At 38.5% G+C, this 27,789-nt stretch overlaps 2 protein-coding genes across 2 annotated transcripts in view; one reads left to right on the forward strand and one right to left on the reverse strand.

The window, feature by feature from the left end:
* Window positions 1–27,789, forward strand: part of LOC149138627 (Haloacid dehalogenase-like hydrolase (HAD) superfamily protein) — a 232,583-nt gene that overhangs the window by 60,853 nt on the left and 143,941 nt on the right. Inside the window, exon 4 of the mRNA XM_089447098.1 lies at window positions 40–144. Coding sequence (XP_089303224.1) covers window positions 40–144 — 105 coding nt within the window. The remainder of the gene's footprint in view (window positions 1–39; window positions 145–27,789) is intronic.
* Window positions 8,952–11,670, reverse strand: LOC149138628 (uncharacterized). The gene is made up of 2 exons (XM_089447455.1): window positions 9,379–11,670; window positions 8,952–9,254 (listed from the first exon to the last, which is right to left on the reverse strand). Exons 1-2 carry the CDS (start codon window positions 11,581–11,583, stop codon window positions 9,060–9,062), a joined length of 2,400 nt encoding a protein of 799 aa, XP_089303581.1. The 5' UTR covers window positions 11,584–11,670; the 3' UTR covers window positions 8,952–9,059.

The raw sequence follows: 27,789 nt of genomic DNA on the forward strand, positions 1-27,789 counted from the left end.
CCAACCTGAAGTATAACATCCTTTGTAACTTAATCGCAGGATTTCCTAAATGACCGAATGCGTGAAAGTGGCCTTCAAAGAATACGATATGCTATGAAACCCGATGAAGCATTTGGTCTTATTTTTTCCTGGGACAATGTTGTGGTAAGTTTTGCTTCTTGTTTAAATGTTTCAACTTTCACCTATAGATGAGAGCCTTTAGCCCTTAGTGGTCTTTATTTGGGCTTGAGAGGTTGCTCGTAGTTGAATCCATTGCCCCAAAGAGCTTGTTTCTAAGTTTTATTCTGCTTTTAAAAACACCTATATGGTCATTATGGCACTGACACAATGTTAACAGACCATCCCAGTCCAAATGGACTTTAGTCTGACTCTGGTCAGTGAGGAAACTGAGCTTAGTCTACTCCATTCTGAATTTGACTCAGCCCTGAGTTATATTAGCGAGTATTGCTTCGACTCTTAATTCAAATGCAAGTCAGATTGACTCAGCAAGTCTTGCCAATCAGAGTAAGTCCTTTGTCTAAAAAGGGTTGACATTTGGCAGACCTGTCAAATCCTAGAATCCATGGCATTTGATTCTATCATCTGTGTTTTCTAAAATCTGTGTGTTAATGTCTGGCAGTCCTATATAAGTGAGATTAACTTTACTCAAAGGTGCAGTACATGGCTTAGTTGATTTTATTTCCATCCCAGTACACTCTAAAACCTTAGGATGGTTTCAATCATAGAAAAAGAATAATTCATGGAATGCAAAATGTCCTTTCAAACCAACAATTACCATTATATATATACCACCTGAGACCAAAACTTTAGTGTGTGTGTGTGTATATATAATTAAAACTTTGCCCAGTGGATTTCTACACCTGAGAATAAATACGCCAGGTTTACATATGGGTTTGTAACAATGAATGAGCGTATTCTCTGCAGAAAGAGAAAAGTCTGGCATGTCTATATTTCTTTATACATGAAGTTAAATAAGATAGCTGGGTATATTTTTCACGGTAACCATGTTTTCATTCTAAACTCTTCTTAGGACAAGATCTCTAATTCATTCATTCTCCCATTTTGTAAAATCAAAATGTACAGCTATGGAATTTATGATTGATGTATATTTAAGGCTGCTTAAAGAGAAAGCTTTACCATACTTACTGTTGACCACTATGTGTCAACGATCCATAGCAGTACACCCTCTATTTCGCAAAAGGGATAGCGCGTGATCGATGTGTTCGCGCTGTACAACTATGATCATCAGTTTCACTTCTAAGATGATATGTAAACCTTTTCTGCATGTGTATAATGTAAATAATCTCAGCAGATCCGTGTCATGTATATAATTGCCTAGGTAAGCCTACTTTTTTGGTGACGATCTACATTCCAGGAGGTTTTTTGTCTCACCGATCCATTCTCGGATGGTCGACAGAGTTTTCTTTCAGTCTTACCCCGAAGCCGGAATGTCTTTTGTCACTGAGATTTTAGGCGAGCCCTAGTGTTATAGATCGCGTCTATGTAAAAGTGATTTGGGAATAATCCTAACTATTTGGTTAGGTTATTTTATTACAAATTGCTGGGTCTACTGGATTATATTTGTGTCGCAGAAATGGGTAGTCTGTGAGAGTCTATTACAGATGGGTTTTCCATCTAAAAATATGAAAATCATGATGTAAAGTGTTTTGAGGGTTGGAAAAATAATTTATCCTCTCATAGGTTAATTAATTAGATTTTCTAGCGAAAAATTAATTAAAATCCTAAGCCCAAAATTTAATTAATTCTAGGTCCTAGGTAAATTTAAATTCTCCAAAGGCAAAATTTGTCGGTCCTTAAAAATTAAATTTGAAGAGGTCTAGGGACTAAGGTAATCAATTATTTTGATAAATTTTAAGCCTTTGATCTCTGGGGTTAAGTCAAAGTCAAAATTTTGAGGAAATTAATTCAAAAATTTAATTTTTGAATTAATTAAAATGCATTTAATTGAAAAATTCGAATTTCTTCAAGAATTTAAAATTTCGACGGATGAGATTAAAAGAAATTTTTATTCTCAACAATGGTCGAAATTGTTTTGACGAGGATCATTCGAATTGGCCGTTGGAGGATTTATCTTTAAATAGGAAGTCATTTGTTAATCGAATGATCCGACGTTTTAATCATGTGCTAAGAGAAAAGCTCTTGTGTAATTTTTATTCGGATAATAAAAAAAGACTTTGGGGTTAATTTTTGCCAGTGTTACTCTTCATGGAAGAACTGTAAGATGTGTCGTTTTTCATGTGAATTTTTTTTAGCCATTGATAATAGCTTCTGAAGAGTGATTTGAGTACAGGTATCTTGCTCAGTCGTTGGGGTTTAAGTGATAATTTAAATTTGAATGTAATAGCAGGTATCTCTATTTATCTGAATTTTATTATCATTTTCTCGCTCTATTTTGATGGTTGAATTGAGTTTTGCAGGAAAGTCTTGATTTTTAGATCATCGGGCATTCAGGGAAGTTTTCAGTTGGACCAGCCAACTCTCGATCCATGTTTTCTGAAGAGCCCAACTTAATTTGATCCCGGGCTTATCATAAGATATTTTTTACTGGTGATGCATGAAGGGTTTTGAGCTCAGCACCTCCTTTAAACTTTAAAAATTTAATTTTTTTACGTGCGAAATTGATAAATCTGGCTGTTGAGAGCCTTAGATTATCAGATCTGGGAGTGGAGTTGGACTCACACTCTCCAGATCTGATAGATCTGCCATTGCTCTGCATAGATATGACTTGGGTTTTTCTGGGTTTTACTTTTTATCATTGTATATATCATTTGTGTTTTCCTATTGTCGTGCAACTACAGATATGAAAAAGAAAGCTGCGTAAAGTCCAAATCTAGGCCGTGGAGGGTAAGATCTGGATCTCTGGGGTTCATCAACATCATTTTTGTAGGGATTCTATCCAGATTTTTCTAGTCCAAAAGGATTAAAATTTAAATTTCTTAATTTTAATCTGGAATTTTTTTAAGGGTTTCATTAATAAATTTGAACCAGAAGATTTTAACATTTTAATAAGAATTTATGGGGTTTTCTGGCTACCATTTGTCTAAGTTTTTTGATTTGGTGGTTGGGCCTTCGTTTCGCTCCAAAAATTCGATTTTGTTTTTGGAAGAAACCGTCTCTCTTCTTCCCTCTGTTGCCTGCGTTTTTCAAATCTGCAAACCCTAGCTTTGCTGCTATCTCTCTCTGCGTTTTCCTCACCAAAACCCCACTGCCATCGCTACCATTTTCTCCAAGCATTCCTTGACCTCTGGATCCCTCTGCTCGTTGCAGTTATAATCTCCATTTTCCTTCCTACGCAGCTGCCTTTTTGAAATCCATTCCTTCTACCCCATACCTCTAGCTATAGTTCCGTCGACCTACATAATCCCTGCGGCTTTCCCCATCGTCCCTCTCCACCTGCGCGCAACCTCCATTATAGCTTCTCCTTTGCGTATTCACCAGCAAACCCTCTTTCCGCTCTCCAAGCCCCTCCGTGTTCTTCATCACTGCTCTAGAACCCTACAAGAGAAAAGAAACCCCCAGTCTCCTCCCCACGCCGCTTCTAAACCCTTCCTCCCGCGTCCATTGCTCCCTCGGCCTTCAGCTTCGTAGCTTCTCCCTTCATCTCACAACCCTATCTTTGCATTTGTTGTCATCAATCCTCTCGAGCTCTCCTTCTGTCCCTCATCGTTGCAGCTCGAACCCTTTCCACCGCCGTCCAGCTCTTTCCGTCTAACTTGCACAAACAACAAACGCTCCTTTTCGGCTTTCTGTTTTATTTTTATTGCATGGTATATTGTTAGGGTTAGCGTCCATTCGATTTTTTTAATTTTCATTGTTATGAATTAGTCTAGATTTATATTTGATTTTATTGTTTGCTTTCGTTAGATTTTTTTTTTAGTTTCGATTTTTGTTTTGGTTTCTATTTTTTATTTTTATTTTTTGATTTGATTCTATTTAGTTAATCATTTTTCATTTTTTATGATTTTTGTTAAAAAACATTAAAAATTTATAAAATCTAAAAATTTAAAAATTTCTAAAATCTAAAAAAACATTAATTTTTTTCTAAAAATCATAAAAAATCTAAAAGATTTAAAAAACATGTAAAAAGGCTAAAAATTTTGAATTCTTCGTGATGTGAGAATTAAGAATGAAATAAATTAAGGGATTTGTGCTTAAACATTAAAATTTTTAATGTGGCTTTTGGCCCATTAAAAATTCGATTTATTAACCTGTTAATTTGTTTTATTTTTTTATTTTTCACATTAAATTAAGTTCCTAAGGAATAATTAAATTGTTTATCTGAAGTTCCTTAGTGTTATTTGGTGATTAAATGCATTTTGGATATTTCTCTATTGTCAAGTGCGATTAATGTCTCAAAATTTATATTGGTGATAGGAGAGTTAATTAATTGTTTTAGATCTAAATTCCTAACGAAAATTATTTTTCTGGAATCTCTTGCATGATACCGTTCTGGGCGTTCATATTGATCATACCTGATTGTCACCATTCGTCACATATTGGAAAATTGTTCTGGATAACTTGTTTTATTAGTCTATGGTTAATTCAAATATTAAAGGCACTGGTCTGTAGTCATTTATATCTTGGGATTGTGCCTTATTTTGATTTATCTATCTTAATTGACCTATACTTGATTTACATTCGTCAAGTTGTCCATCATTAAAATCTCCTGGAGCCCGTGTTTCACAGGTTATCCTCATCCATTTACTTTAGGGACTACCCCTTTGACTTGTCTAGGAGAGAGTCTAAACGGAGTAAGGATTAAGAGTGACAGCCCTTACTCTGAGCGTTGTCGTAGTGCCTAGACACTTTGTGCGACAACATTTTTTGGCGCTGTTGCCAGGGATATTTTATTCTCAGTGTTTCAAAAACGTTTCTTCATCTTTCATCTTTCTATCATTTATTTTAGCTGGCAATGCCAACATTTTTTGGCGTCGTTGCCGGGGACATTCTATTCTTGACGTTTCAACGACATTTCCTCATCATTCTTCTCATTTCTCATCTTTTCATTTGAGCCAGCAACGCCAACATGTTTTGGCGGCGTTTTCTGTTCTTGGTCCTCACGACATTTTTCTAATCATCTAATCTTTCATAATTTCTTATCCCATCAACACAAACATTTCCTGGCATCATTTGATCTTTTCATTGCCCTATCATTCGTCATCTCATTAATCGTTTCATCTGTACTTTTAGCACCTGGACATTTCGGTTCGTTTCTTGTTTGGGTGGCGACTCCACTTATTCATCCATTATTTCTCAGATAAGAAGCCCTCCCTTATATCCAGTGGTTTTTTTTCTTTTAGATCCTAAAGCTAGATTCATGTTCAAGTGGTGACTCCACTTCTTTCATTTCTTACAAGAATTTCTACTAGAAGTTGGCTTCTTGTGGATCTCTTGATTTTTCTTGAGCAGGGGTCCCTCTCTAGCATCCATTTGGTCCCTCCTTATCCCTTTAAGCAAGTCATCATGGATGATTTGTTTACCCCATGTCATTTTACTGATTTTCTCCATGATATGCCGGAAGATGCTATTCATAAATTGCCTTTGTTCTCGGGTGGTGATTCAGTCGCTCTTAGAAAGCATCTATGCAGGGTTACTCATAAAATAATCAAATATTGTAGTTCTCCCCAATATAAACATGAAGATGTCAAAATGCGTGTATTTGCCTTTTCTTTAGAGGGTGATGCTTTGAATTGGTTTCATAATTGTCCTGAAGATTCTTTCGCTTCTTTACAAGACATCATCAATGCTTTTACAGATAGATATGGTGATCAAGGTAGCTCGCCTTGTGCCCCTAACATTATGCAACAGAATGAGAGTGATCTTGTAAAGGATCCAGCTGTTCATGAAAGATTTCAAGACAATTCTCCATATCAAAATGTGCCATCCACTTGTACCGTTGCAAGACGAATCCATGATAGTGGAAACGCAGGAATAAGTTATCAAATCAGTGTCGACAATGAAAGGGAGAATGATAAGCATCTTATAGAAGAACTAAAGCAGTTGGTTAGAGACATGCAGTTCAGTCAAACGCAGTTGGTAAAAAAATATGGAGCTTAGTTAAGAAAAATTGATAGCTGATTACGCCAAGGATATGAGAACTTTGTACGCCCAGCTGGAAAAACATGATAAGGAGATGGAAATCATGAAAATTAAACACTCTGATCACGTAGCCACCGTAGTAGTAAAGTGTGCTCAGAATATGGAGGCTCATCATGAGAAAGAAAGGACTTCCATGCAAAACTATTTACTTGTCATGAAAGAAAAACATGCTAAGGAAATGGAAACCATGAAAGCTAATCATGACAGAGAAATGAGCTCTATGCAAAATTGCTTGATGACCATAAAAGCAAATAATGACAAAGTAATAAAAGATATGGAAGTTGGTCAGATATGTCTTCAGAATAGGTTATTGACCATGGAGTAAAACCATGCCAAGGAAATCAATGCTTTGAAGGTTGAATGCTCTAACTAGATGGATGCCATAACAATACAGGTACAAAAATTCAGCATCGGTCAGAGGATGAAAGAAACAAGGAAACGTCAACAGATCATAAGCCTCCTTGTCTGCTGCAACAAGCTCCATCTTATTATGAAGAGGTCATTTGTTCCATTGAAAAGTGGCTAATTGAAGGTGAGCTAGATAAAATGGAAATTGATAAGAATCAGGGTGATGCTCACATGGTTAATCCACCAGTCATAAAAGATCCAGTTATAACTCATGACAGCTGTGAGACTGATCCATCATTCTTGACAGAGCAAATGCAGAATGAAGAGAGACATGTCATGCATATCTTACATACTTCATTTGAGAGTTTTGAAGCAGAATGTTCCACATCATTAGTGATACAACCTGCCACAAAGAAAATGCGCAAGAGAAAGAGAATGAGGAAGCGGTTTGATGCATCTGATGGTCGCGAGCAACTTGATTTTCGGATAGGAAAAAGTCCTACCGTATGCAAGATTGGACATGGCACATCTGAGAAACAGCGAACAGATTTGCCTGAAAGCAGGCAAATGCTCAGTATGCACTATATTGAACACATCTGATGCCATGGGGCATCTTTGTATTGTATTTCTAACCTTTATACCCTGTTATTTCAGTATTTCATTTTGTAGTTAGATTTGTGCTTTCATGTTATTATGATAGTTAATAAATGAAGAGCTTATATCTTTCCTGTGCTTAACATTATATGATGATTTTTGGATGGACGCTACTTATGTTTTGTGTTGCGTGGATGCAGATTCTGGATTCTCACATTCCTCCGGTGTAGCAACATGTCCCCAAGTAGAGCCAGAGGTTGACCACTACGTGTCAACGACCCATAGCAGTACACCCCCTTTTTCGCAAAAGGGATAGCGCTCGATCGATGTGTTCGCGCCGTACAACTATCATCATCATTTTCACTTCCAAGATGATATGTAAACCCTTTCTACATGTGTATAATGTAAATAATCTTAGCAGATCCGTGTTATGTATGTAATTGACTAGGTAAATTTATTTTTTTGATGACGATCTACATTCCGGAGGTTTTTTGTCTCATCGATCCATTCTCAGATGGTCGGCAGAGTTTTCCTTCAGTCTTACCCCAAAGCCGGAATGTCTTTTGTCACTGGGATTTTAGGCGAGTCCTAGTGTTATAGATCGAGTCTATGTAAAAGTGATTTGGGAATAATCCTAACTATTTGGTTAGGTTATTTTATTACAAATTGCTTGGTCTGCTGGATTATATTTGTGTCGTAGAAATGGGTAGTCTGTGAGGGTTTATTACAGATGGGTTTTCCCCCTTGAGATGTAAAAAATATGAAAATCATGATGTAAAGTGTCTTGAGGGTTGGAAAAATAATTTATCCCCTCATAGGTTAATTAATTAAATTTTCTGGCCAAAAATTAATTAAAATCCTAAGCCAGAAATTTAATTAATTCTAGGTCTTAGGTAAATTTAAATTCTCCGAAGGCAAAATTTGTTGGTCCTTAAAAATTAAATTTTAAGAGGTCCAGGGACTAAGGTAAATTAATTATTTTGATAAATTTTAAGCCTTTGATCCCCGGGGTTAAGTCAAAGTCAAAATTTTGAGGAAATTAATTCAAAAATTTAATTTTTGAATTAATTAAAATGTTGAATTAATTAAAATGCATTTAATTGAAAAATTTGAATTTCCTTAAGAATTTAAAATTTCGACGGATGAGATTAAAAGAAATTTTGATCCTCATCAACGGTCGAGATTGCTTTGACGAGGATCATTTGAACTAGCTATTGGAGGATTTATCTTTAAATAGGAAGTGATTTTTCAGTCGAATGATCCGACCTTTGAGTCGTGTGCTAAGCGAAAAACTCTTGTGTAATTTTTATTCGGATAATAAAGAAAGACTTTGGGGTTAATTTTCGCTAGTGTTACTCTTCATGTAAGTAGTGTAAGATGTGTTGTTTTTCATGTGTAAATTTTTTTAGCCATTGATAATAGCTTCTGAAGAGTGATTTGAGTATAGATCAATGTTGCACGAAGCGGGAGCGAAGCGGAAGCGCGAAGCGCGGAAGCGTCATTTTCCAAAAATCTAGGGAGCGAAGCGTCCGCGAAAGCGTCTGCTATATATATATATATTTATATATTTTTTTGCATTTATACTCAAAACAAACATCCCAAATACCAAATTAATTGTAGAAGACATGAAAACATGCATATTTTTGCATAAATCAAGATAGATATGGCATCCATGATTCCATTGTAGTTACTAGTATGTACAACAATCATCTATATTCTAGCTATTACAAACATACATCAAATTTTTAAGCATATTATAAAACATAAAACATTTAAGCATATTATAAAACATAAAACATAGAGCATATTATGATTTATCTAGCAAGTGAGCAACTGTCAACATTTGTCATGTCCAAAATTCAAATAATAATGTTTACAAAATATGTCACTTGGTCACCGCCAAGCCAAAAAGGTTCAAAATTCAAATTCACAAGTCTACAAGTCTAATGAGTAATCTATAGACTATGACAAAAAGAAGTAGATTGTGAATATATCTACTAATCTCTCCTCCTTCCACCACGAATAGAACGTGATGGCGTGCCTCCACGTGGTGGCAATGAAGAAAATGGTCCCTGTGTAAGTCGTGGCACTGGAACTGATGAAGAAGAACCCCCTGCTGTTGGTGTTGAACCATGGAACCTAGGACCAGATGGGGGTGGGGGTGGTGGCATATCAACACGGTCATCATCATCCTAGAATCGCTCAAAAAATTCATGCAAAAAAAAAAAAACACTAGTTAACAAAAAAATTAAAAACATGAATTAGAGAAATGCTTTATAAGGGAAAATTGGAAAATTCATACCACAATGGACATACCTGGATAAGAGCATCCTCTAATTGCTCTAGTTGCAACACTCCATCCTCCAAATTGGGCTCCTCTGGATGCTTGTCCCAAGTCAACAAGTCTTTATTAGACTTTGCATCTTCACAGTAATGGGACAACAATCGCAAGTTGTAATGAACATAAACCAAGCTCTCTGCCCGGTCTAAACTCAACCTGTTCCTTTTAACACTGTGGATGAAAGAATAAGAGCTCCAACACCTCTCTGCAGAAGAAGTGTTTACCACCTGTGATAGCACCCGCAATGCCAAACTCTGTAGAAGTGGAGTAGGCCCTCCATGCATGTTCCACCACTCAAGAGCAGAAAAATGCTCTCGATCTTCAATTGAATGCATGCTCCCAAATGGACCAGTGTTGAGCGTATAGTTGCTCACCTGTCTCCGTACCAATGCAGCCTCCTCATTATCAGGGATTAATCTACTCAATGCAGCCATATATTTTTCGTGAACCTCTTTATCTTGGTGTGGTTTTTTCCTGCTTCCCCCCCCAGGTGCTGGTTTTGAAAGCCATGATGGATGATAGTACCTAGGTGTCAAAACATATGCTAATGCATGCAATGGAACATTTAGCATATCCCATCGCTTTTCCACCTCTTCACGAATATAATTGTACAAGGTGGTATCTCTAGGCTCAACAATGTCTTTAATCTGCCCCAACATGCTATCCATTTGCTCATACACCTCCCCAATTACTGGTCGATCTGAATCTGCAAACTTGATCATGTAATAAATTGGTTTGGTGAATTGCAAAACATATTTAACCTGTGACCAAAAGTAAGTGTCAAGAACAGTGTCCTTGACTACATTAGCAGTAGCACCATCTGTACACTGGTTAATTTCATCCCATGTTTCAGCACACACCAGATTAGTTAAAGCTTGTCTCACCTTCACTAGCCGCCTAAAGGTGAGGTAATAACTAGCAAATCTTGTCTTTGCAATTTTAAGCAATTGCAACTTGGAGTAAGTGCCATAGAAGTAGTTTACCCTTGTATGCCCTGTGATGAATTTAATGAGCTGCTTCCCTTTCCTGTAAACCTCAGCAATCCACCCACATTCTTTGTGTTTCACAATATCATGCATCAAAAGGTTCAATGTGTGAACCAGGCACCCAGACCAAAAGATGTGTGGATGAGTACGCTCAATAATTTTTCCTGCTGCCTTACAATTTGCTGCATTATCTGTGATCACTTGAACCACATTATTCGGACCAACATCTTTGATTGATTTCAATAGGAGATCTGCAATGTTTTGTGCAGTTGCACTGATGGAGGAGGAGTCATGACATGCAATAAATACTGCACCCTTAGAAGAAACACCAAGAACATTTATCAAATGTTGGTTTCTAATATTTGTCCACCCATCTGATACAATGGATACCCCATAATCCACCCACTCATGTGTAAAACGTGTCAAAGCTCTTTGAACCTTAGCTTTTTCTCTTTCTAATAACACTGTTCTAGCTTTCTCATAGTTGGGGGCCTTGTATCCTTTTGGGGCTTCATTGATGGCCTTTACCATGTCATGCCAATAGGGAGAGCGAAGCACATTGAATGGTACACCGCAAGCACAAAGAAAACGGACTACCTTTCCATCCACATCATCCCTCCCAGAAACATTAAGGAAATCCCCTATTGTTTTTCTACCTCCAGAGGTTGCAGAAGTACCATGAGGAGATGGGCAACTACCAAATTTAGAGTTTGCACTTGATTCTGAATGAGTTTTTTGTTTCTTGTTTTTTTGTTGTGCAGCCATCTCTATTTTGATGTATTTTTGTCTTTGTTCACTTGAAATTTTTGGGCAAATGGCTACCCCCACAGAACCCTTTTTTTCATCACTCTCTAGCACCCCACAAAGATGCCTCCTCAGACGGGTATATGAACCCGTATATGGTTTTCCTCCATGACAATCATGAGGGCACATCCATTTGTAAGATCCACCACCCTTTCCCCCTTCAAGTTTGGTCACATAGTTCCACAAGGGATTTGATGTACCTTTCCCATCTTGTGCTTCAGTGTCCTCTTCAAGTTCATCCCCTTCCTCTTCAAACCCTTCCTCCTCATCATACATTGGGTCACTACTATTAGGACCAAGTTCATCCCCTTCCTCTTCCCCTCTATTCCTCACCCTTGCCATCATTAAAACCAAGAGTGGAATGATACATAGAAGCCAAAAGAACACCATCTTGGAATATGGATATAGGTGGTGGACAACCTGTAAATAAAGGAGCAAGTAGAAACAATGGGAAAGAGTAGGAGAGGGAGGAGAAAAATACAACTTTTTTTTCAAAAAAACAAGGGAGTTTGGGGTTTGAACTTATCTCTTTAGCTCTTGTAGATGAAGTCCTCCAAGCTCTTGCTCCAAGCTCCTCCTCCTTCTCCTAGCTCCTCCTTCTTCACTCCTCCAAGCTCTCCTCTCTTCTCCTCTCCTTTCCTCTCTTCTCTTCTCCTCTCCTCTCTTCTCTTCTCCAACTCTCATAAACTCAAAGTGAGAAAATGAGAAGAGAATGGGGGCTTTATTCTTTTCTAAAGTCACCCTAGACTCACCCTAAACTAACCTAACCCACCCCCTCATGCTAGTTAAGTCACATGTTAAAACAAATTTAAAAAAAATAAATTAAAAATCCGCTGGCCGCGGGGTTGCTTCCGGAAGCGCCTGGGTGGCGTGCGGGTGGCGTGCGGTTCCGGGCCGGAAGCGTGGCGCCACCCCGTGCCCGAACCGCCCTCCGATCCGCGGTTCCGGGCGGCCGCAACCCAAAAAGGCAGGAATCGTTTTTTTTTAACGGATCCGCGCAACCGCCAAATCCGATCCGCGCTTCCAGGGTGGATTCCGGGACGGTTCGCTCCGATCCGCGGTTCCGGGTTTGGATCCGGCGGGGGGGGGGGGGCGATTCCTGCAACCATGGTATAGATATCTTGCTTAGTCGTTGGGGTTTAAGTGATAATTTAAATTTGAATGTAATAGCAGGTATCTCTATTTATCTGAATTTTATTATCAATTTCTCAATCTATTTTGATGGATGAATTGAGTTTTGCAGGAAAGTCTTGTTTTTAAGATCATCAGGCGTTTGAGGGAGTTTTCAGTTGGACCAGCTAATTTCCGATCCGTGTTTTCTGAAGAGCCCATCTTAATTTGATCCTGGGCTTATCATAAGATACTTTTTTACTGGTGATGCATGAAGGGTTTTGAGCTCAACACCTCCTTTAAACTTTAAAAATTTAAATTTTTAACGTGCGAAATTGATAAATCTGGCTATTGAGAGCCTTAAATTATTAGATCTGAGAGCGGAGTTGGACTCACACTCTCCAGATCTGATAGATCTGCCATTCCTGTGCATAGATCTATAATTATTTTCGGTTTTCTGACTTGGGTTTTTCTAGGTTTTACTTTTTATCATTGTATATATCGTTTGGGTGTTTTCCTGTTGTCGTGCAACTACAAATCTGAAAAAGAAAGCTGCGTAAAGTCCAGATCTAGGGCCTGGAGGGTAAGATCTGGATCTTTGGGGTTCATCAACATCAATTTTGCAGGGATTCTATCCAGAATTTTCTAGTCCAAAAGGATTTAAATTTAAATTTCTTATTTTTAATCTGGAAACTTTTTAAGGGTTTCATTAATAAATCTGAATCAGGAGATTTTAACATTTTAATTAGAATTTCTGGGGTTTTTTGGCTACTATTTGTCTGACTTTTTCGATTTGCTAGTTGGGCCTTCGTTTCGTTGCAAAAATTCGATTTTTTTTTGTTGTTGGAAGAAACCCTCTCTCTCTTCCCTCTATTGCCTGCATTTTTCAAATATGCAAACCCCAACTTTGCTGCTATCTCTCTCTGCGTTTTCCTCACCAAAACCTCGTTGCCATCGCTGCCATTTCGTCCAAGCGTTCCTTGACCTCTGGATCCGTCTGCTCGCTGTAGCTCCAATCTCCATTTTCCCTCCTATGCAGTTGCCTTTGCATATTCACCTGCAAACCCTCTTTTCGCTCTCCAAGTCCCTCCGCGTTCTTCATCGCTGCTCTTGAACCTTGCAAGAGAAAAGAAGACCGCAATCTCCTCCCCACGCCGCTTCTCAACCCTTCCTCCCGCGTCCATTGCTCCCTCGGGCTTCATCTTTGTAGCTTCTTCCTTCATCCTACAACCCCATCTTTGAATTTGCGGTCATTAATCCTCTCGAGCTCTCCTTTTGTCCCTCATTGCTGCAACTCGAACCCTTTCTGCCGCCGTCCATCTCTTTCCGTCTAACCTGCACAAATAACAAACACTCCTTTTCGACTTTCTGTTTTATTTTTATTGCATGGTATATTGTTAGGGTTAGTGGCCATTCGATTTTTTTATTATTTTCATTATTATGATTTAGTCTAGATTTATATTTGATTTTATTCTATTTAGTTAATCATTTCTCAATTTTTATGATTTTTGTTAAAAAACATTAAAAATTTCTAAAATCTAAAAAAACATTATAATTTTTTTCTAAAAATCATAAAAAAATCTAAAAAATCTAAAAGATTTGAAAAACATTTAAAAAATCTAAAAATTTTGAATTCTTGGTGACATGAGAATTAAGAATGAAATAAATTAAGGGATTTGTGCTTAAGCATTAAAATTTTTAATGTGGTCTTTGGCTCATTAAAAATTCGATTTATTAACTTGTTGATTGGTTTTACTTCTTTATTTTTCACATTAAATTAAGTTCTTAAGAAATAATTAAATTGTTTATCTGAAGTTCCTTAGTGTTATTTGATGATTAAATGCATTTTTGATATTTCTCTATTGTCAAGTGTGATTAATGTTTCAAATTTTATATTGGCAATAGGAGAGTTAATTAATTGTTTTAGATCTGAATTCCTAATGAAAATAATTTTTCTGGAATCTCTTGCATGATACCGTTCTAAGTGTTCATATTGATCATACCTGATTGTCGCCATTCGTCACATATTGGAAAATTGTTCTGGATAACTTGTTTTATTAGTCTATGGTTAATTCAAATATTAAAGTTATTGGTCTGTAGTCATTTATATCTTGGGATTTTGTCTTATTTTTATTTATCTATCTTAATTGACCTAGACTTGATATACATTCGTCAAGTTGTCCATCATTAAAATCTACAATCGAAGACTCCTTTACCAATGTTTTGTATGTAAAAAACTCGTAATTTTAGCATGTTCTAACCCAACAAGGTTTGAAATTAGACTTGGAGAATGTTGAGCAGGCATAGCCCCCTGCATCTGACGTTGGATGCGCAAAATGGCTTTCAAGAACCTTTGAGTGAGCTGCAGCATGTACAAATCAGTTGGATCCTCTCAGGGAAATTTCGATAGTCAAAGATGCTAAATCATACATCATTAAATCATAAATAATCTACTGCAATAGATTTGCTCCATTGTGAATACACGAATTCTTATAATTCCACATAATAGTGGAAAGGACATTTTACAAGTTATCTTTCTAGAATGAGGTGGTGGTCTTGTCGGGTGTTTGCAGAGTGGTGGCCAATATAGCGAAGGAGTCAGTTATTACATTCTTTTCCCTGGGAACCGCATCAATGCCGAAGGTTTCAAAACATTCTATTGTATGAGACACTAACTCCTTGTATTTCTTGAGCTTCTCATTTTGGGCACTAAAGATTCCCTTAATTTGGGACACAATTAGGTTTGAATCTCTTATTACCTTTAAATATTTTATCTCTTTGCTAAGAGTCAAATCTAATCCCAAAGTAAGGGCCTCATACTCGGCTATGTTATTGGTGCAATGGAAGGTAAGCCTGTATGAAAATGTAATATGCCTACTAGAAGATGATATCAAGACAATCCCTACTCCTGAGCCAGACTTGGAGCAAGCTCCATCAATTTACATGGTCCAAAATTTATCCACTTCCTGCTCAGGTGATGCTACCCTTTGTGATATCTTCTAGTCACCACATCCACAATCCTCTTCTTGGTCTCTGTCAAGGATAGTGCATTGTTGTTCAACTAAGAGTCAATTGAGGGTTGCCTATCGACTAGGGCGTAGATTGCTCTCCCATGGGAATTCTCTTGTAGGACATGTCCATTTGGATGGTACCTCCTAGCTTGGCAACCCACTCCCTTGAGAACAACATTCCCCAAGCAACAAGAACATCAATTATAATAGCATTCATAGATATCTTCTTTTTAGGATGCCCATGTAGAGGTGTAGACATAGTTTCAATTATTCCACATACTTCAATAGCCTTAGAGTCAATTCCACATACATTTCTATATGGTCTTGTAACTTGCAGTCTTAATTGCTTCATGATTTTGAAAGGCATTATGTTAGTTGATGCCCCTGAATCAAGCATGCAATTATGTAGCAAGAAGCCATTGATCTTGAGAGTTATGAAGAATGGGGGATGTCCTTCATCCAATTTTCGGGTATACAACACCATAGCAGAATCAGTTTCATTATCTGCATTTATGTGATTTTTTTCAAGATTTTCATGGGGCAATTGCTGCTCCTTGCTTTGATCTTCTTCAATTTTGTTAATCTGGGCAGCAATGGATTTGTAATTTCTCCATCATAATGGGTATCCATTCTCTAAATATGCCCTTAGTATATTTGGTGAAATCGTTTGAGGAAACACAAACCATTTCAATTTCACGATGTTCGTGTTTCATGAGATCATATATCTTGATAGCATTGTCCTGGACTTGTGTGGTTGTTGTAGAATATTTATTTATAAGTCAGTATGATACTTCCCTCTCAAATGCTTGAAGGTATCAAGAGACGACCAATTCATCAGGAGGTTTCAATTTTTCAGGGATTATGGGTATTAAGTGGTTAAATCTTTGGTTGAATTCCTTAATAGTATCAGATGCCTTTCTTAACTAGGAGGAAATCTTTGTACAAATCCACAATGCCCCTTTCCTCAATCCATCTAAATGTCAAGGCATTCACAAGGTCACTCCATTAATGTATACATTTGTCAAGGAGGGTTTAGAACCATTCCTTTGCATACCCTTCCAAGGATAGAGTGAAAAGTTTCATTATCATGTCATCTTCAACCTACTTATTTAGGTGAGAGGAACAAGCAATTCCAAAGTCTCTCTTGTATTTTTTTTGGATCATTAAAGGCATTCCCATAAAATAATGGTAAGCACTTTTGATTTTTGGGCATAGTATGATGATACCCTAGTATTACTTCTAAGTTTAGAGGGGACATAGTGCCGGCAGAGGGAGCAACAACAACTCAAATTTTCGCTGAGCAGATTCCTAGGTGTAGAAGGGTTTTGCAGCAGTTTGCAGTAGCAGAATCAACGTCGGGTGGAAGAGAAATAACACACATAAAGGGGAAATTTCTCTCAGGGGATCTCGAGTCTTAGAGGTTCGATTTTTCCAGTTGCAGATTGATAGTAGCCGTGAGTAGATCTTCTCACTTTAGAAGGGAGTGCAAGTAATAGATCCAACAACCAAGCAAAGGGAAAGAGGGAGTTTTCTACAGTTTCATAGATGGCCATAACTGGGCTTAGAGATCAGGATAGGTTGGAGGGAGCCTCCAACTATGTCATCTGGAAGGCTAGGGTGTCCTTTCTTCTAGATGAATATGGCCTAAAAGTCTACGCGTACCATATCGTAGCAGTACCCCAAGATGCATATCAACTGAAGGAGTACAAAAGAGAAATGGCGAAGGCGAAGTGGATGATCTTGGATGAAGTTTGAGATCATATTGTCTCACATGTAGCTGGCAAAGGGACTGCTAAGGAAATGTGGGATGCTCACTCCATGCTATATCAAATTTCTTTCGAGTAATGGAAGATGTTTTTCTTGGAGAAGCTAAGAAGCATAAGGATGCAGAAGGGTGAGAGCATAAATGGCTTCCTCACTAGGATTCAGGAGGTTCGTGATCAGCTAGCAACCGTTGGGGAGGCGCCCCAACCCATAGAGCTTGTACGACTGGCACTAAACAATGTCTCGGAGGATTGGCAAGTGTTTGTCTAAAGTATCTTGGACAGAGAGACATTGCCAAGATGGGACAGGATGTGGGCTGATCTACAACAGGAGTAGTTGAGACGTGCTTTGTTGAATAGTGCCATTAGCGAAAGTAGCAACAAGGCGTGAAGAGTGAGAAGGAAGAAGAAAATGTGGCCGTAGCATCCAAGGGTCCTAGTCAGGAGCAAGGGGAGAAGAAAAAGGAGGAGGATCTGTCAAAGGTCAAGTGTTTCAGATGTGGTGAGTTCGGTCACTACAATATGCAGTGTCCTCTCAGGAAGAAGGACAAGCAAGAGAAGCAGGACTAGGCGACAGCGTTAGTCGAGATAGACAAGTTGTCCTCTAGGTTGGAGGAGGACTTTGCTATGATGGTAGGCATACCTCCAGGAGTGAGTGTTGGATATTGGATAAACCAACGCTCCTCGTGTGTTTTGTGACATGGACTAACTGCCTCTCGTGGATCTTCATCTCTGGTGATGTGATCGTAGACTAACACTTGCAGGTTTTGGTCTAACGACAATGAGTGGTTACTGTAAGCACAATGAAAGAAGAAGAGTCCAAGAAACATAATGGAATATCAATGAAAGCAATCTTGAGTGGGCTACCAAACCCTATAAAGGTAAAAGTGGAGAAATGTTCATTAGCAAAAGAGCTTTGGGAAAAGCTTCAAGATCTTCACTCTAAAGGATTATTAGTCATAAACTTTGATAAAAAAGATGATGACAAAGAGCATCAAGATGAACCAAAGAAGACAAATGAAAGCAAAAATGAAGGGACCAGTTGTATAAAGGAAGATGATGATGAATAAATTCTTGAAGTAGAGGTTGAAATAGATTTTAAGGCAAAACTTGTAGCTGCCCTAGAAGAGATAAGCAATTTGAAAAAGGAAAATAAGGAGCTCAAGAAGCAAGCGCAAGATGGTAACCATGACCTTGACAAGACAAGGAAGGAAGTTGACATTTTCAAGCTTCAAGTACAAGAAAGAGATGAGGAGCTCACCAAGCTAAAGGAGGAATTGCATCAAAACAAGAAAAGGCATCATGAAGAAGTCATATCCATGACAAATCAATTAGATAAAGAAAAGAAAAGGGAAGACATTTTGTCAAGCCATTTTGAACAAAGACATGAGGACTTGAACAAACTTGAAGCAAAAATTGGTCAATACAAGGAAGAGGTCTCCTCCCTTAAATCTCAGCTAGAAGAAGCAAAGAAACAAGCACAAGGAGCTGAAAAGGTGATGGAAGTTTTGGCCCTCTTGGAAGGACAAGTAGGTGAAGCAGAAAAGGAAAGAAATTTCATGGCATACCAACTAGAAGAAAAAGATGAAGAAATCTTAAGATTGAAATCAGATGTCTCCTCTCTCAAGGCCCAAACATGTGAAGCAACAAGGAAGAAGGAAGAAATGGAGAACCATCTAGCAAAGAAGGATGAAGAATGCAAGATGATGAAAGAAGAAATTGATCTCCTAAGGAAAGAAGTTGATCAATTGAACAAGAGTCTAAAGAGCTCTCAAAGCCTAGATGACATCCTAAATTATCAACGAATCCCTCCTTGATAAATCAAGTCTTGGTTATGCATGTGAACCCTCAAGCAAAAATGATGCAAACTCTAATGCATCAAACAACAAAGATGTGAAGAAGCTTGATAGAAATGTTGATGCCCCCAGTTCCAGCAAAAGCAAGAAGATTAATCAAGATAACCTTAATGGAAACCTTACTCCAAGAAGGTATGTAGAAGGTGTCAAGGATGCAAGAAGCAAAGGATATCATCAAAGGATCTCAAGGCATAAAGACTTTAGAAGTTCATCAAGGCAAGCTCCATCCTCCAGGTATCAAAGTATATTTTTTGGTTATTGCTACTCTTGTACAAATTTTGGGCACATGGCAAAGGATTGTAGGGCATACAACAAGGAAAAATATAGTCGTCCTCATTAGCCTCCCAGAAGCAACTTTGCAGGAAGAAATTATACCTCCTCATTTATGTACAAAATTGAATGCTACAAATGTCATAATATTGGTCATATGGCTTGTGATTGTAACTTGAATTGGGCTCCTAAACAATCTAAAAACATGACAGCCAAGCATGAAAAGAAGGTTAAACAAGTTTGGAGAAGGAAGCAAGTTGAACCACAAGGAGATCACATGGAATGTGTCTTGAATACTCAAAGCATCAATTCATGTTGTTGATTTGATGAGCACATCTTTGGCAGATATGATATTTCAAGTTTTGATGATGAGACTTTGGCAAAACCTTGCATATTTTTAGGGGGAGCTTGTAACACTATGACTACTCTTACAAGATGCTTCCTTGATAAGCCTTGGGAAACCCTTGACAGGGACAATCATGCTATGAGACACATAGATATATCTCTTGATGGATCATCTCTCCATCCTTCTTGTCTTGGAAGAACAGGAGTTTATGCACGCAGGGGGAGTTGGTTTATCATAAAGAAACGCAAAGATATCTCTTGTACCATATTGCCAAAAGAAAAAAAGGAAAGCAAGATGACAGGGGAGCAACATAACAAGAAGAAGCATGATAAGGGAAGCACTTGATGGAAAAAGGCATTGTTGGGATAGCCCATTTGCCATTGATGTCAAAGAGGGAGAGAATGTTGAAAGGGCGAGAATATTGCCATCAATGACAAACGAGGAGATTGTTGGTTATTGTTGTCATTGATGTCAATATGGCATTGTTGAAGATGGCTAAACCTTGGAAGCCGTAGCCCAATCTAGCATTGGTTGTTGATGAAACCTACCCTAGAAGCAGACCTTAACCCTAGATGTTGTGCAAACCCTAGATCCTAAAAGCAAACCCTTTGCCCTAATTTTTTGATGAAACCCTAAACTCTAATCCTAAGAAACCATTTGCCCTAATCTTTTGATGAAACCCTAACCCTAGACTATAAAACCCTAACCCTAAAATCTTGCTCCTAATAATACCCTAATCCTAACAATTTAAAGAGCTAAACCCTAACCCTAAATCCTATAACAAATTTATCAATATAAAGTCTTAAAATAATAAAATTAAAATTTACATTATAAACAAAAGTTTCAATTTAATAGAACTTTATTTTTAATATAAAGCTAAAATTTTAACTTTATGTTGTAATAAAATAATTTAATTTATGTTCATCTCCACCAAAGTTGATATGTCACAATTAGACTCATGATAAAGGAAGGCATATATAACAGCTCCACACTAGATGTAAAGAGGTCGGCTCCACGAGTTTGTAAGTCGACTTCCATCAAATTCAAGTCGACTCTTTTCTGAACGTCACGTCCCTTCACCATATTGACATGACTATATACAATAACATGTAGCTCGGTTAGGGCATCCATCGAAGCTCAGATCAACTCGGTGAAAGGAAGCTTAGATCAACTCGATGAAGGGAAGACATAACTAAAGGATTCGATTCGAATCTGAATGGAATAAAAAGAAGAACGAAGTCTGAAAATCAAAATAAAGACATTCAAGCTGTTTGAGGAGTGATTCATCTAGGAACAAAGTCAAATAGAAATTCTCAGTATTTGAACCAAGTTTTCTGAAGTTGCTGTGAAAGGATCTTAGGTGAAAAAAAGGAGGGTCAAGACACGCATAAGTTTCAGTGTGGATTAATAGATATAACGAATTCAGTGGCTATCGTTGAAGTCTGTTGACTGTGAGGCGTATACACAGAAATTGCAGACCTACGATCAACCTATTTCTGGACCTGTGGACAGAAAACTATTTTCAGACCTGTGGAAGATTGATACCTCTGATCTGTAGAATATTTGTGAAGAAATATTTCAGGATTTTAGTGTAGTCCGACCCTGTGGTAACCACGGATATTTGGATAGTATAGCTCAGACCTATAACTATATTTCGGACCTGTGAACTGTAATTCAGATATGTGAATTATAGTATATAACCACCAACCTAAGGAGCCTTCAACTTGTAGCTTTGTAACTTGATTGGTAAACAAAGAATTGTAAAATGTGACCTTGGACCTGTGGATAAAAAAAAGTTGAAACCTGTGGTTATATTTGTTTAGACCCGTGCTTTGACTTAGCTGTGGACTTGTGATATGTTGAAGACCTAGCTCCAGGTTTATTTGAAGACTAGCTCAGACTTGTACTAAGAGAAGTTTGGAAGAGCAATCTTGGAGAAAACCCTAGAATAGCTGAAAGTATCACTTTGGAAGCATAGTTTGAAGAACTTTGTTTGAAATCTTGAAGCCCTTGAAGACCTTGTGGAGACCATTTTGCAAATCAGTTTTGAGAGTAGCTTATTGAAGACATGATGCATTGTTGAAGGTCCTCATGGATTTTGGGTATCATGAAGAGCTGTAGAGACACCTTTGAAGAATGATAAAGTTGTCATTGATGTGCTAAGCAAGGGCATTAGTTGAAGGTTAATTTGAAGATATTATCAAGGTTTGTTTCAAAAGCTTTTGAGAGGCCTTGATCAACCTACATTGAAGAGATGAAGCAGATTGATAGGGTTGGTGCCCTAGAGGATATGTGTCCTCAAGAAGATCAGGTTGGAGCCTGTGCTAGTGGAAAGGGTTGGAGCCTCATAAAGACCAAGTTGGTGCTTGGTACCATACAGGTCAGAGCCTGGTTGATTGAAGATTGCTCTCTTCATCTAGGGTTGGAGTCCTAAACATTATTGTACTTGATTTATTGTAAAGAAGAGGATTGAAGTCCTAGTTATTTCTGATTAATAAAATTATTTGTTCTATATTGTCCATTTTGTGTTCTGTTTATAAGTGATCTAAATTGATAAAGTAACAATTGTAAAAGAAACACTGATTCACCCCCCCCTCAGTATTTCCAACAGTAAGGTGGGGAGACTTGGAGTTGTAGTCCTAGAGATTGCAGAGACATGGTTAGGGTTCGTTAACGTGTCCTCCTCATGGATCATCACCTTGCTATGGGGGCCCATAGTATTCAATAGCAAGATGGATTAGTGTCAATGATGCAGTCATATTCCTAGTATAGTTGTAGACTAGTGGCAGTCAAATTTTGAGGAGCGTAGTGTAGTGTTGATAGCGGAGCATGTGGCTCAGTGAAGAGTTGGCAACAAAGCATATTCTTCAATAGACAATGTAGAGGCTAGTAGCAGTCAGGACTTGGGTGACAGATGTATTACTGAACACAGTTAATTCAGTATTTCAGATGCTTCTCAGTTGCAACAACAACATATGAGAGGGAGTTGTAGTGCAGATGCAGAGTTGGTAGCTTTGTCAGCAATAACACAGATGCAACACCAGAGTTGTGCAGTGGATGGTGGGTAGTGGCAGGCAATCACAGTGGCTAGACATCATCCATAGTGATTCCTGGCAATGATCTCTGCTTGTCCCCCAACACTTTTGCGTCAACCTCCTCCAGTTTCTGCGCTGTCCCTCTACGTCAATCTCCTCCAGCTGCTGCGCTGTCCCTCCTTGGCCCAGCGCTGACTTTATTATCCTTCCTTGTCTTCTCTGACGTATATTCCCTGGAACTGAAAATCACTTCCTTCTAGTACTACCTCTGATCTTCACTGCTTGATCGCTGGTTCGAATTCCTTAGCAAACCCTGCCCTAGGAAAATCGAACTGACTGATCAACTCTCCGTGTGTTTCTAAATGAACCCCAAGCCTCCTTCTTATACTTTTCTTGTTGAGACTTCAACGACCAAGATTAAGTCTCTAATCAATGACTAAGGTTAAAACTTGACATGATCCGCCTTCTAGATCATTCTCACCCATATTTTGATTAATACCCATTAATATTTTAATTTTCCTAAGTTTAGACTTAGGAACCCCATTAAAAATATTAATTATTTTAATAAAATACAATCTAGGTGGAATTTCACCAAACGGTTTCTGGGTTATTTAGAACTCATGTGCCTTAGCCTCTCCACCAATTTTCAACGCTAGAGCACTTTTGATGCTACCAAAAACTAACAGATAGCTTGATGTGCCACTATCTCCGCCACCTGAGCCAGCCATGTGGTCCCTCGCCCATCTGTTATGATCGTATGTTTGAAGGTGGGCCTCCCGACCCCAAAGGTATGGCTTTTCATTGGTTTAGTTGAGTAATTTTGTTTACTTATCATGGACACTTTTGGGCATGGATTGGTGGGGGGATTCAACAAAAAGAGTGGGCTAGGTTTGTACTCTTGTCTCCTATGCCCGATTCGGTAGTTAGCCTTGTATCCTAGTCCCGTGGGATCTCCTTTACTGGCCATTAGCTTTAGGATGGCACTACATGGGAAATCCCGATTTTGGTTGTGTGGTCTCGCTTCTCGACACCATATACATCACTCCCCTTCTGCTCATTTTGACCCCATTCATCGCTTTTCCCATCCAGGTCCACATGTTGCCATTGGATCCACATAGGGTTAGCCTCCCCCTCCCCTTGTCCACACTTTGGGTCGGGCCTGGAACGATGCAACTAAAAAGAAAGGAAAAAGCATAATTTTGCTACTTACAACAAGAAATGTACCACAAAATGCAAAAGATGGCCAAGACATACAATTTTGCACGTGGGCAAAAGCTAAACATGAGCCATACCCCTCATTCATGGCCATCACCTTGGTTCCTATGGGACTTAAATGAGCCCCCTCCATATTAAGGAACCTATGATTCTACCAACCTTGGTGGGTAATGAGGTGCCCCACCTTAAAAGGGGGTAGCTATTGCTATATCCTACACTTCATGCTCTCATCCCCTGGAGCCCCAAGAAGTTATAAAGAAAAATCAATCAAAGGCAAAAGGCACATGAAGAAGGGTGGAAAAACAAAGGCCGGGGTAACTCATGTACCACAATTTGTTCCCTCCTACACTCATATACCCAATTGTGGGCTTCCTGCATCATAACTACCCTTGTACCATGACACGTGGCTTGTAGCCTTCCCCTGATCCCCACTCCATTCCATCACTATATCACATGCCACCTACCCATTGATGGATGTACCATGGACATGTCACCCCCAAGGCTGAAATCACCTAATAGGGTCCTTGGTTAACCCCCTTATTCAGCTTGGAGACACCTGTACATGCCAAAGACCACTATGGAAGGGCATGCCACCATGAAGTGCCCAATTGATTCCATGATTTGTAAAATCTTTTACTTGATTACTCTAATGATTTGTTGTATTGGAGGGAAAGGGGACACATTGGATCTTATGTAGGATTGCAGGTGGGTCTCCATTTGGGGTTTGGTCTCCCTATATGGGGTCTAAGCCCTCTAGAGGGTCACATTCGCACTTGTAGGGTCAACGTAGAGAGCCATGGGCCTCCACCATAGTAGACAACATTTCATGGATCCCCAACACCATTCAGTGATTGCTTGTGTTCCACCTTTTGGATGAGGATGATGCACCTGGTTCACCATGCCCTGCCAGATCCACACTTGCACCATACACTTGGCAAATGTTCCAGGGTCCAGATGAGGATGTGTCTCATTGTAGGAGACAAAGGGAGGGCTTATGTCATCATCCTATCCCTTACAAATGGTTTACAAGCATTATCGATCCACTTGGAGACCCATGAGGATGTCATTGTGCCCCCACACCCACTTGGGAGCACCACATGTGACTTGCTTGGAAAACAAGGGGCCAACCCCTTGTCCACTATGTTTGGAGCCTTTTCACTCAACTTGGCACATTTGGACTCCATCAGGCCTCCTCAATGGCCCAACGACTCATCATATTCATTATTTTTCCCTCTTGAGAGGCTATTCTTTATATTATTGAGCTATCTTGGTGGGCTTGTCACCAAGTCATTTCATTATTATGTATTATTTTATTTTTTGGGGTTAAATTGGGCCAATTAGGAAAATCAAATCCCCTTTAGAGTTGTATAAATATGAAAAAGGCTCATTCTATCCTCTCGTCATCACTTGGATTTGGGATTAGTAGCTCTTTGAAGAATTTCACATTCCCTTTTTGGAGGACAAGTTTGGATGTTATGAATGAATTTTGATGTTCGGATCTATTTCTCTTGTCTTGGAGCTTCATTATTGGCATAATTGGATGATTGGATATACTCATTTGTACATGTAAGTAATCTTTTCCATGCTTATTCTTGTTATTTACTTTGTCACATGAATGTTGTTGGGATTTTCGCTATACAAGTCTGAAATTCACTGTTTTCCTATGCAAAAATGTGGAATTTTTGATCCTTTGTAGTGTTGCATCATTGCATGGGCCATGTATGAATGGGTGAATGTCCCTAGAGATTATTTTGTCAAAATACATCTTAATAAGTCATCAATTATTGGGTATTGAAGTATAAAGGTCTCAACTAGTTGCTCTCATGCCCTAATGCCATGCGAAGTTGCTTGAAGACCTCCTTGATTGGGTAAACCTCTTCCAAACCATAAATTATCCTTGACTCCATCTCTTCCAAGGGACAAGGAACTAGTCGTTCCATAGGTGGTCACTTTTAATGCATATTTCTCTCACCTCTCCTCTTTTTAGGCCTAGCCTCCATAGGTCTAGGGCATCACTTATCTCACGTTCTTGCCCTCAAAAGACTTTGATCTCTTGTCCATTACTGCGCTAGGGTTTCCTCTAGAGGTCCTCCAAATTTCAAGAAATTCTGACAGTGGGATCTTGAGATAAAGCAAGCCCTAGCTCAAGGATCGTTTCTTGCCCTAGATTGAGACATAGAAATATAAAATACTTGTCAACTAAAGATGCTCCTTGATGTTGTCTTCAACTTGATGCCTTCTTGATGATGTTGACAATAGAAGATGCCTTCTTGATGAAGATGTCTTCCTTCAGGTATGCTTGAAATGTTATCCTTTCTTCAATGGATGGGAGATAACATTGATTTCTTTGAAGATGATGGCAATGCTTCTTCTTGCTTCCTTTAGATGTATAATGTAGAATGTAGAGGCTTCCCATGATGCTTTAAATGTAAAGTCCTTCTTTGAATGGAGGTAGGTCTTTGAGGTCTTCTTCTTCTTGTGATGATGTGATCCTTAAGATGTGATGGATGGTCCTCCTTGATGCTTGATTCTCTTGATGCTTCTTAATGTGTTCCTTTTGATGATAGTCCTTGAGCTCAGTCCTCGTATATCCTTCTTCAAGCTGCCTTTTCCTTCTTCTTGTAGTCACCTTAGCTTTGATACCATGTTGATAAATCAAGGGGCAACTTAATTAGGTGATTTCTCTTACTTTGGGGAATTGCTTGTGATGTTCTTTTTCTTAATTTGTTGTACTTGTAGTTAGCTCTTCTTTACTTGATTATTATAATGTTCTTTAATCGTCAAACAACTGCTAAACAATGAAGAACAATGAGACAAGAGGACACAAAATGTAGGCTGCTAGCTAGGGCCAAAACCTCTCCTCTTGAGAGGAAAACCCACAAGAATTCTTCTCTTCTTATAGAATGTTCAGATGGCGAATTCCAAGACTTATGACCCTTGAAAAAGACCTTTCCAAAACCAAGTCAACCTTCTTTCTTGATGAGCTTTCCTTACACAACTTACCGCTACAAAGTTCGACTTTCGAACAACTTCTCTAACAACTTCGACCCCAACAACTTCTTCAACAACTTTTCTAGCAACTTCGACCCCAACAACTTCTCGAGCAACTTCAAACCCAACAAATTCTCTAGCAATTTCGACCCCAACAACTTTGACCCCACAACTTCTATAGCCAACTCCGACCCCAACAACTTCAAAATTTTGTTGAACATAAGAGAGAGAGAGAGAGAGACCCAAAACTTTGACTTCTAGCTTCGCTTGCCTTAGGACTTCTTTTTAAGATTGAATTTCTTCTTTTGCTTCATCGTATGTCTTGGGTGTGTCCTTCAAATGAGGTTGAGTGCCTCTTATATATAGGCTTTCCAGGGGTACGAATTGCCTCCATGAGGCCAACTTGGTCTTTCATGTAGGCCGACTTGTTGCAGCTAGGTTGAGTTGTCTTGGAGGGTCTTTTATGACTCAAATAAATTTCTTTTACATAATAAAAGATGCCCAAAGGGGTCTTACATATTACAATGACTCAATTGACTCCTAGACTTTATGACAAAGCCCTAGAAGCACTCAATGGGTGCTTGACCTACAAATAAAATAATCTTGAGCATGAAACCCATGCTACAAAATAATAATAATAAATTTTCTTTTTCTCTTTTCATCAAGTAAACAAAATCATGATTACATTAGATATTATGAAGACCGAATCTAATTACACTTTTCAACAGGGAAAGATTTCCTAATCTCCCTAGGCTTTATGCTCATCTAGAACCATGTATCTTTATTCCTACCTTTGCAAATCACTCATCTTAGTGTTGGTTTTGGTCTTTTCACATGTGAAATAATAACTTTTCTTTGGACATTGTACTTTGGTGTTGGAGAACATAAAAGTGGTGAATTCCCATGAGAGGTTGAGAGAATTTCCATGAGGTAGGGGAATGTAATGAATGGCTCTCATACATTCCCAAACTGATTGTACCTTGCCCATGCACCTACACG

This window comes from Pinus tabuliformis, chromosome X, assembly GCF_031772625.1.
Source record: "Pinus tabuliformis cultivar Carrire ecotype Pingquan chromosome X, CPIR1, whole genome shotgun sequence".
Lineage (NCBI taxonomy): Eukaryota > Viridiplantae > Streptophyta > Pinopsida > Pinales > Pinaceae > Pinus > Pinus tabuliformis.

What these genes read in the sequence shown, in the direction of transcription:
- LOC149138628 (XM_089447455.1), bottom strand. Translation starts at nt 11,583, where the DNA reads ATGGTGTTCTTTTGGCTTCTATGTATCATTCCACTCTTGGTTTTAATG. An exon ending in TAGAGGATGCTCTTATCCAG is followed by an intron (nt 9,255 to 9,378) that starts GTATGTCCATTG and finishes GAGCGATTCTAG; the next exon opens with GATGATGATGACCGTGTTGA.